We start from the raw sequence: 10543 nt of genomic DNA, 5'->3' as shown, positions 1-10543 counted from the left end.
GATGCACTTTACCATAAAGCTCTATTCTGGTCTCATCTGTCCACAAGACTAGAAGGATTTTGGTTACGTACATTTGGGCTTTTTTCTGTCTGTCAGCAGGTGGGGTCCTCTGGGGTATCCTCCCTTACGTGTTTCTGTCTCTGTCAGAAGTGGGGTCTCCTCCATAATGTGTTTGTGTCAGCAGTGGGGTCCTCCAGGGTCTCCTCCGTAGCATTTTTCTGTGTCAGCAGTGGGGTCCTCCAGGGTCTCCTCTGTAGCATTTTTCTGTGTCAGCAGTGGGGTCCTCCAGGGTCTCCTCCGTAGTGTGTTATTTCTATATTGCACGGCACGGCACACCACACACACACACACACACACACACACACACACACCCCTGCGGCACCAGACACCACACACACACACCCCCACACCCCCACACACACACGGCACACACGGCACACCACACACACACACGGCACACCACACACACACACGGCACACCACACACACACACGGCACACCACACACACACACCCGCACACCACACACCACACACCGCACACCACACACACACACCACACACACACACGGCACACCACACACACACACACACACACACCACACACACACGGCACACCACACACACACGGCACACCACACACACACACACGGCACACCACACACACACGGCACACCACACACACACGGCACACCACACACACACACGGCACACCACACACACACGGCACACCACACACACGCACACCACACACACACACGGCACACCACACACGGCACACCACACACACACAAGGCACACCACACACACGGCACACCACACACACGGCACACCACACACACGGCACACCACACACACGGCACACCACACACACGGCACACCACACACACGGCACACCACACACACGGCACACCACACGGCACACCACACACACGGCACACCACACACACGGCACACCACACGGCACACACCACACACACACGGCACACCACACACACACACGGCACACCACACACACACACACGGCACACCACACACACACACACGGCACACCACACACACACACACGGCACACCACACACACACACACGGCACACCACACACACGGCACACCACACACACACACGGCACACCACACACACACACACACACGGCACACCACACACACACACGGCACACCACACACCCAGCCCCGCAGCACCACACACACACACACACACACACACACACACGGCACCACACACACACACGTGTGCCACACACACCCAGCCCCGCGGCACCACACACACACACACACACACACACACACACGCGCGCTACACACACACCGCCCCGCGGCACCACACACACACATCCTATGTTCGGGTTGTCAGTATCTGGGAGAAACTTCACTTTCTGGAACAATTTAAGGGCGCCAACACTTTTGGCCCTGACTATCAGTCCTGGAGCATTATAAGAGAGGCTGACATCAGGGGGGGGGGGGGTCTCATACAGCAGTGTGGGGGGAGGGGAGGTTTCTTCACTTCCTGTCACTTGTTTCCATTGATGATAGCAAAGGCAGCCTGCAGTGGCTGATAGCAGTGAACAATAGCATGTATTCAGCGGGTGTCGGGTGGGTGCGATGCCCGGGATTCCTCGATATCTCAGGAATGTTGCATTGTGGGTTGTCAGATTCCAGATCACTACAACAAGCAAAACGGTCCCTGCGTCATAAAAGTCAGGAGCGCACCGGACCCCCGCACAGGACCGGAGGAAGGTGCCGCCCCCCCCAAGCACAGGACCGGAGGAACGCGCCGGACCCCCCCCCCCCCCCCTTCAAGCACAGGACCGGAGGAACGCGCCGGACACCCCCCCCCCCCCCAAGCACAGGATCGGAGGAACACGCTGGACCCCTCCCCCGCACAGGACAGGAGGAACCCCCCCCCCCCGGTACTCCCCTTCCGGTATGCCCAGCCTCACCCTCCATCCTCCCCGGCCTAAACTCCCGGTACCCCCCCTCCATCCGCCCCGTACCTGGGTGGTGACCTCCTCCAGCCTCCATCCACCACCTGGGTGGTGACCTCCACTCTCGGCCTCCCCCGTGCCTCCTCCCCAGTCTCCCTCTCCATCCTCCCCCATACCTGGGTGGTGACCTCCTCCAGCCTCCCCATCCATACTTCCCGGCCTCCCCCGTACCTGGGTAGTGACTTCCTCCGGCCTCCCCGTACTCCCGGCCTCACCCTCCATCCTCCCCCGTGCCTCCTCCGTACCTGGGTGGTGACCTTTTCCGGCCTCCCCTCCCTCCCCCTCCATCCTACCCGGCCTCACCCTCCATCCTCCCCCGGCCTCTCCCGGTACCCCCCTCCATCCTCCCCGGCCTACCACTCCATCCTCCCCCGTACCTGGGTGGTGACCTCCTCCATCCTCCCCCCCCATCTTCCCCGGCCTCCCCCTCCATCCTCCCCCGTACCTGGGTGGTGACCTCCTCCATGCTCCCCTCCATCTTCCCCGGCCTCCCCCTCCATCCTCCCCCGTACCTGGGTGGTGACCTCCTCCATGCTCCCCTCCATCCTCCCCATCCTCCCCGGCCTCCCTCTCCATCCGCCCCTCCATTCTCCCCGGCCTCCCCTCCCGGTGCTCCCGTCCCCCCCCCTCCATCCTCCCCCGTACCTGGGTGCTGACCTCCTCCATCCTCCCCCGGCCTCCCTCTCCATCCTCCCCGGCCTCCCCTCCCGGTGCTCCCGTCCTCCCCCTCCATCCTCCCCCGTACCTGGGTGGTGACCTCCTCCATCCTCCCCCGGCCTCCCTCTCCATCCTCCCCTCCATTCTCCCCGGCCTCCCCTCCCGTTGCTCCCGTCCTCCCCCTCCATCCTCCCCCGTACCTGGGTGGTGACCTCCTCCATCCTCCCCCCGGCCTCCCCTCCATTCTCCCAGGCCTCCTCCCCCGTACCTGGGTGGTGACTTCCTCCGGCCTCCCCTCCCTGTGCTCCCGGCCTCACCCTCCATTCTCCCCGGCCTCCTCTCCCGGTGCTTCCGGCCTCCCCCTCCATCCTCCCCCAGACCTGGGTGGTGACCTCCTCCATCCTCCCCCGGCCTCCTCCTCCATCCTCCCCGGCCTCCCCTCCCAGCATCCCCCTCCATCCTCCCTCTCCATCCTCCCTCTCCATCCTCCCCGGCCTCCCCCTCCATCCTCCCCGGCCTCCCCTCCCGGCCTCCCCCCCCATTCTCCCCGGCCTCCCTCTCCATCCTCCCCCGTACCTGGGTGGTGACCTCCGTCCTCCCCCGGCCTCCCTCTCCATCCTCCCCGGCCTCCCCTCCCAGCCTCCCCCTCCATCCTCCCCCGGCCTCCCTCTCCATCCTCCCCCGTACCTGGGTGGTGACCTCCTCCATCCTCCCCCGGCCTCCTCCCCCGTACCTGGGTGGCGACTTCCTCCGGCCTCCCCTCCCTGTGCTCCCGGCATCACCCTCCATTCTCCCCGGCCTCCTCTCCCGGTGCCTCCGGCCTCCCTCTCCATCCTCCCCCGTACCTGGGTGGTGACCTCCTCTATCCTCCCCGGCCTTCCTCTCCATCCTCCCCCGGCCTCCTCTCGATCCTCCCCCGTACCTGGGTGGTGACCTCCTCCATCCTCCCCCGGCCTCTCTCTCCATCCTCCCCTCCCGGCCTCCCCCTCCATTCTCCCCGGCCTCCCTCTCCATCCTCCCCCGTACCTGGGTGGTGACCTCCTCCATCCTCCCCCGGCCTCCCCCTCCATCCTCCCCCGGCCTCCCCTCCCGGCCTCCCCCTCCATCCTCCCCCGGCCTCCCCTCCCGGCCTCCCCCTCCATCCTCCCCCGGCCTCCCCCTCCATCCTCCCCCGTACCTGGGTGGTGACCTCCTCCATCCTCCCCGGCCTCCCTCTCCATCCTCCCCCGGCCTCCCTCTCCATCCTCCCCCCGGCCTCCCTCTCCATCCTCCCCCGGCCTCCCTCTCCATCCTCCCCCGGTCTCCTCCTCCTCCATCCTCCTCCATCCTCCCCCGGCCTCCTCCTCCTCCATCCTCCCCCGGCCTCCCTCGCCATCCTCCCCCGGCCTCCCTCGCCATCCTCCCCCGGCCTCCCCTCCCGGCCTCCCCCTCCATCCTCCCCCGGCCTCCCCTCCCGGCCTCCCCCTCCATTCTCCCCCGTACCTGGGTGGTGACCTCCTCCATCCTCCCCGGCCTCCCTCTCCATCCTCCCCGGCCTCCCTCTCCATCCTCCCCCGGCCTCCCTCTCCATCCTCCCCCGGCCTCCCTCTCCATCCTCCCCCGGCCTCCCTCTCCATCCTCCCCCGGCCTCCCCTCCCGGTGCTCCCGGCCTCCCTCTCCATCCTCCCCCGGCCTCCCCTGCCGGCCTCCCCCTCCATCCTCCCCCGGCCTCCCCCTCCATTCTCCCCGGCCTCCCCTCCATCCTCCCCCGTACCTGGGTGGTGACCTCCTCCATCCTCCCCCGGCCTCCCTCTCCATCCTCCCCCGGCCTCCCTCTCCATCCTCCCCCGGCCTCCCTCTCCATCCTCCCACGGCCTCCCTCTCCATCCTCCCACGGCCTCCCTCTCCATCCTCCCACGGCCTTCCCTCTCCATCCTCCCACGGCCTTCCCTCTCCATCCTCCCACGGCCTTCCCTCCATTCTCCCCGGCCTCCCCTCCCGGTGCTCCCGGCCTCCCCCTCCATCCTCCCCCGGCCTCCCTCTCCATCCTCCCCTGGCCTCCCTCTCCATCCTCCCCCGGCCTTCCCTCCCGGTGCTCCCGGCCTCCCCCCTCCATCCTCCCCCGGCCTCCCTCTCCATCCTCCCCCGGCCATCCCTCCCGGTGCTCCCGGCCTCCCCCTCCATCCTCCCCGGCCTCCCCCTCCATCCTCCCCGGCCTCCCCCTCCATCCTCCCCGGCCTCCCCCTCCATCCTCCCCGGCCTCCCCCTCCATCCTCCCCCGGCCTCCCCCTCCATCCTCCCCCGGCCTCCCTCTCCATCCTCCCCCGGCCTCCCTCTCCATCCTCCCCCGGCCTCCCTCTCCATCCTCCCCCGGCCTCCCTCTCCATCCTCCCCCGGCCTCCCCCTCCATTCTCCCCCGTACCTGTGTGGTGACCTCCTCCATCCTCCCCCATACCTGTGTGGTGACCTCCTCCATCCTCCCCCGGCCTCCCCCTCCATCCTCCCCCGGTCCCCCCCTCCATCCTCCCCCGGCCCCCCCCTCCATCCTCCCCCGCCTCCCCTCCATCCTCCCCCGTACCTGGGTGGTGACCTCCTCCATCCTCCCCGGCCTCCCTCGCCATCCTCCCCCGGCCTCCCTCGCCATCCTCCCCGGCCTCCCCCTCCATTCTCCCCGGCCTCCCCCTCCATCCTCCCCCGTACCTGGGTGGTGACCTCCTCCATCCTCCCCGGCCTCCCTCTCCATCCTCCCCGGCCTCCCTCTCCATCCTCCCCGGCCTCCCTCTCCATCCTCCCCCGGCCTCCCTCTCCATCCTCCCCCGGCCTCCCTCTCCATCCTCCCCCGGCCTCCCTCTCCATCCTCCCCCGGCCTCCCTCTCCATCCTCCCCCGGCCTCCCTCTCCATCCTCCCCCGGCCTCCCTCTCCATCCTCCCCCGGCCTCCCTCTCCATCCTCCCCCGGCCTCCCTCTCCATCCTCCCTCGGCCTCCCTCTCCATCCTCCCCCGGCCTCCCTCTCCATCCTCCCTCGGCCTCCCTCTCCATCCTCCCCCGGCCTCCCTCTCCATCCTCCCCCGGCCTCCCCTGCCGGCCTCCCCCTCCATTCTCCCCGGCCTCCCCTCCATCCTCCCCCGTACCTGGGTGGTGACCTCCTCCATCCTCCCCGGCCTCCCTCTCCATCCTCCCCCGGCCTCCCTCTCCCGGCCTTCCCTCTCCATCCTCCCACGGCCTTCCCTCTCCATCCTCCCACGGCCTCCCCTCCCGGTGCTCCCGGCCTCCCCTCCCGGTGCTCCCGGCCTCCCCCTCCATCCTCCCCCGGCCTCCCTCTCCATCCTCCCCCGGCCTCCCTCTCCATCCTCCCCCGGCCTCCCTCTCCATCCTCCCCCGGCCTCCCTCTCCATCCTGCCCCGGCCTTCCCTCCCGGTGCTCCCGGCCTCCCCCTCCATCCTCCCCCGGCCTTCCCTCCCGGTGCTCCCGGCCTCCCCCTCCATCCTCCCCCGGCCTCCCTCTCCATCCTCCCCGGCCTCCCTCTCCATCCTCCCCGGCCTCCCTCTCCATCCTCCCCGGCCTCCCTCTCCATCCTCCCCGGCCTCCCTCTCCATCCTCCCCCGGCCTCCCTCTCCATCCTCCCCCGGCCTCCCTCTCCATCCTCCCCCGGCCTCCCTCTCCATCCTCCCCCGGCCTCCCTCTCCATCCTCCCCCGGCCTCCCTCTCCATCCTCCCCCGGCCTCCCCTGCCGGCCTCCCCCTCCATTCTCCCCGGCCTCCCCTCCATCCTCCCCCGTACCTGGGTGGTGACCTCCTCCATCCTCCCCGGCCTCCCTCTCCATCCTCCCCCGGCCTCCCTCTCCCGGCCTTCCCTCTCCATCCTCCCACGGCCTCCCCTCCCGGTGCTCCCGGCCTCCCCTCCCGGTGCTCCCGGCCTCCCCTCCCGGTGCTCCCCCGGCCTCCCTCTCCATCCTCCCCCGGCCTCCCTCTCCATCCTCCCCCGGCCTCCCTCTCCATCCTCCCCCGGCCTCCCTCTCCATCCTCCCCCGGCCTCCCTCTCCATCCTCCCCCGGCCTCCCTCTCCATCCTGCCCCGGCCTTCCCTCCCGGTGCTCCCGGCCTCCCCCTCCATCCTCCCCCGGCCTCCCTCTCCATCCTCCCCCGGCCTTCCCTCCCGGTGCTCCCGGCCTCCCCCTCCATCCTCCCCCGGCCTCCCTCTCCATCCTCCCCGGCCTCCCTCTCCATCCTCCCCGGCCTCCCTCTCCATCCTCCCCCGGCCTTCCCTCCCGGTGCTCCCGGCCTCCCCCTCCATCCTCCCCCGGCCTCCCTCTCCATCCTCCCCCGGCCTTCCCTCCCGGTGCTCCCGGCCTCCCCCTCCATCCTCCCCCGGCCTCCCTCTCCATCCTCCCCGGCCTCCCTCTCCATCCTCCCCGGCCTCCCTCTCCATCCTCCCCCGGCCTCCCTCTCCATCCTCCCCCGGCCTCCCCTCCCGGTGCTCCCGGCCTCCCCCTGCCTCCCTCTCCATCCTCCCCCGGCCTCCCCTGCCGGCCTCCCCCTCCATCCTCCCCGGCCTCCCTCTCCATCCTCCCCGGCCTCCCCTCCCGGTGCTCCCGGCCTCCCCCTGCCTCCCTCTCCATCCTCCCCCGGCCTCCCCTGCCGGCCTCCCCCTCCATCCTCCCCCGGCCTCCCCCTCCATTCTCCCCGGCCTCCCCTCCATCCTCCCCCGTACCTGGGTGGTGACCTCCTCCATCCTCCCCGGCCTCCCTCTCCATCCTCCCCCGGCCTCCCTCTCCATCCTCCCACGGCCTTCCCTCTCCATCCTCCCACGGCCTTCCCTCCATTCTCCCCGGCCTCCCCTCCCGGTGCTCCCGGCCTCCCCCTCCATCCTCCCCCGGCCTTCCCTCCCGGTGCTCCCGGCCTCCCCCTCCATCCTCCCCCGGCCTTCCCTCCCGGTGCTCCCGGCCTCCCCCTCCATCCTCCCCCGGCCTCCCCCTCCATCCTCCCCGGCCTCCCCCTCCATCCTCCCCCGGCCTCCCCCTCCATCCTCCCCCGGCCTCCCCCTCCATCCTCCCCCGGCCTCCCCCTCCATCCTCCCCCGGCCTCCCCCTCCATCCTCCCCCGTACCTGTGTGGTGACCTCCTCCATCCTCCCCCATACCTGTGTGGTGACCTCCTCCATCCTCCCCCGGCCTCCCCCTCCATCCTCCCCCGGTCCCCCCCTCCATCCTCCCCCGGTCCCCCCCTCCATCCTCCCCCGGCCCCCCCCTCCATCCTCCCCCGCCTCCCCTCCATCCTCCCCCGTACCTGGGTGGTGACCTCCTCCATCCTCCCCCGTACCTGGGTGGTGACCTCCTCCGGCCTCCTCCCTGTACTCCCGGCCTCCCTCTCCATCCTCCCCCGGCCTCCTCCCTGTACTCCCGGCCTCCCTCTCCATCCTCCCCCGGCCCCCCCCTCCATCCTCCCCCGCCTCCCCTCCATCCTCCCCCGTACCTGGGTGGTGACCTCCTCCATCCTCCCCCGTACCTGGGTGGTGACCTCCTCCGGCCTCCTCCCTGTACTCCCGGCCTCCCTCTCCATCCTCCCCCGGTCCCCCCCTCCATCCTCCCCCGGCCCCCCCCTCCATTCTCCCCCGTACCTGGGTGGTGACCTCCTCCATCCTCCCCCATACCTGGGTGGTGACCTCCTCCGGCCTCCTCCCTGTACTCCCGGCCTCCCTCTCCATCCTCCTCCGGCCTCCTCCCTGTACTCCCGGCCTCCCTCTCCATCCTCCCCCGGCCTCCTCCCTGTACTCCCGGCCTCCCTCTCCATCCTCCCCCGGTCCCCCCCTCCATCCTCCCCCGGCCCCCCCCTCCATCCTCCCCCGGCCCCCCCCCTCCATTCTCCCCCGTACCTGGGTGGTGACCTCCTCCATCCTCCCCCATACCTGGGTGGTGACCTCCTCCATCCTCCCCCATACCTGGGTGGTGACCTCCTCCGGCCTCCTCCCTGTACTCCCGGCCTCCCTCTCCATCCTCCTCCGGCCTCCTCCCTGTACTACCGGCCTCCCTCTCCATCCCCCAGGTACCTGGGTGGTGACCTCCTCCGGCCTCCACTCGGGCCTCAGCTCCCGCAGCAGCCGCAGGGCCCCCTCCCGGTACGCCGCCTCCAGCACGGTGAGCTCCAGGCGCGGCACCTCCGGGGATCCGGGCGGCACATGGATGTAGTTCGCCATTAGCGGGCGTGTGGAGCGGACCCGGCCGCGGAGCAGAGACAGCAGCGCCCGGCCCGACGTCCCGCACAGCCCGCCCGTGTCCCCGAGCAGCGCGACCCCGAGCAGCGCGACCCCGAGCAGCGCGACCCCGCACACGCCGCAGATCCGCTGAATGGAAAATTCCGACACCGCAGACACGCCCCCCTACTGACAGCGCAAGTGGCCTGACCCGTGACGTCACCACTGTCACTCGTCTACCGTAAAGCGCTTAATAAAAACTACTGACCAATCCAGAAGCCGCTCCAACCGTCACCTGATGAAACCGCAACCTGTGACGTCATACCACGGCCGGGAGGAGCGGCACCGTAATCACCATAACAAAGGCGCAACACCCAAACACTGAATCACCGCAAAATCACTGCAGCCTGATAACATGAAGCCTGAGAAACAGCCAAGAAAGACATGAAAGCTGCCCCTATACACTCACTAGAATACGGCCCCTATACAGCCACTATAATACTGCCCCTATACACTCACTATAATACTGCCCCTATACACTCACTAGAATACGGCCCCTATACAGTCTATATACTGCCCCTATACACTCACTATAATACTGCCCCTATACACTCACTATAATACTGCCCCTATACACTCACTATAATACGGCCCCTATACAGCCACTATAATACTGCCCCTATACACTCACTATAATACTGCCCCTATACAGTCTATAATACTGCCCCTATACACTCACTAGAATACGGCCCCTATATAGTCTATATACTGCCCCTATACAGCCACTATAATACTGCCCCTATACACTCACTATAATACTGCCCCTATACACTCACTATAATACTGCCCCTATACAGTCTATAATACTGCCCCTATACACTCACTAGAATACGGCCCCTATATAGTCTATATACTGCCCCTATACACTCACTATAATACTGCCCCTATACAGCCACTATAATACTGCCCCTATACACTCACTATAATACTGCCCCTATACAGTCTATAATACTGCCCCTATACACTCACGAGAATACGGCCCCTATACAGTCTATATACTGCTCCTATACAGCCACTATAATACTGCCCCTATACAGCCACTATAATACTGCCCCTATACAGCCACTATAATACTGCCCCTATACACTCACTACAATACTGCCCCTATACAGCCACTATAATACTGCCCCTATACACTCACTACAATACTGCCCCTATACACTCACTATAATACTGCCCCTATACACTCACTATAATACTGCCCCTATACACTCACTATAATACTGTCCCTATACACTCACTATAATACTGCCCCTATACAGTCTATATACTGCCCCTATACACTCACTAGAATACGGCCCCTATACAGTCTATATACTGCCCCTATACACTCACTATAATACTGCCCCTATACACTCACTATAATACTGCCCCTATACAGTCTATATACTGCCCCTATACACTCACTAGAATACGGCCCCTATATAGTCTATATACTGCCCCTATACACTCACTATAATACTGCCCCTATACAGCCACTATAATACTGCCCCTATACACTCACTACAATACTGCCCCTATACACTCACTATAATACTGCCCCTATACAGCCACTATAATACTGCCCCTATACACTCACTAGAATACGGCCCATATACAGTCTATATACTGCCCCTATACACTCACTATAATACGGCCCCTATCCAGCCACTATAAT

At 66.2% G+C, this 10543-nt stretch overlaps 1 protein-coding gene across 1 annotated transcript in view; it reads right to left on the bottom strand.

Moving 5' to 3' along the window:
* Positions 1 to 9002, bottom strand: part of ETNK1 (ethanolamine kinase 1) — a 32766-nt gene extending 23764 nt beyond the window's left edge. Inside the window, exon 1 of the mRNA XM_075342482.1 lies at positions 8683 to 9002. Within this exon, the coding sequence (XP_075198597.1) occupies positions 8683 to 8829 (147 nt within the window). The 5' untranslated portion in view covers positions 8830 to 9002. The remainder of the gene's footprint in view (positions 1 to 8682) is intronic.
* Between the last annotated feature and the right edge of the window lie 1541 nt (positions 9003 to 10543).

The sequence above is a fragment of the Anomaloglossus baeobatrachus genome, chromosome 4 (assembly GCF_048569485.1).
Source record: "Anomaloglossus baeobatrachus isolate aAnoBae1 chromosome 4, aAnoBae1.hap1, whole genome shotgun sequence".
NCBI classification, from domain to species: Eukaryota; Metazoa; Chordata; class Amphibia; order Anura; family Aromobatidae; genus Anomaloglossus; species Anomaloglossus baeobatrachus.
The sequence above is the reverse complement of the archived record's forward strand: the minus strand, read 5'-3'. Positions and strand labels throughout refer to the sequence as shown.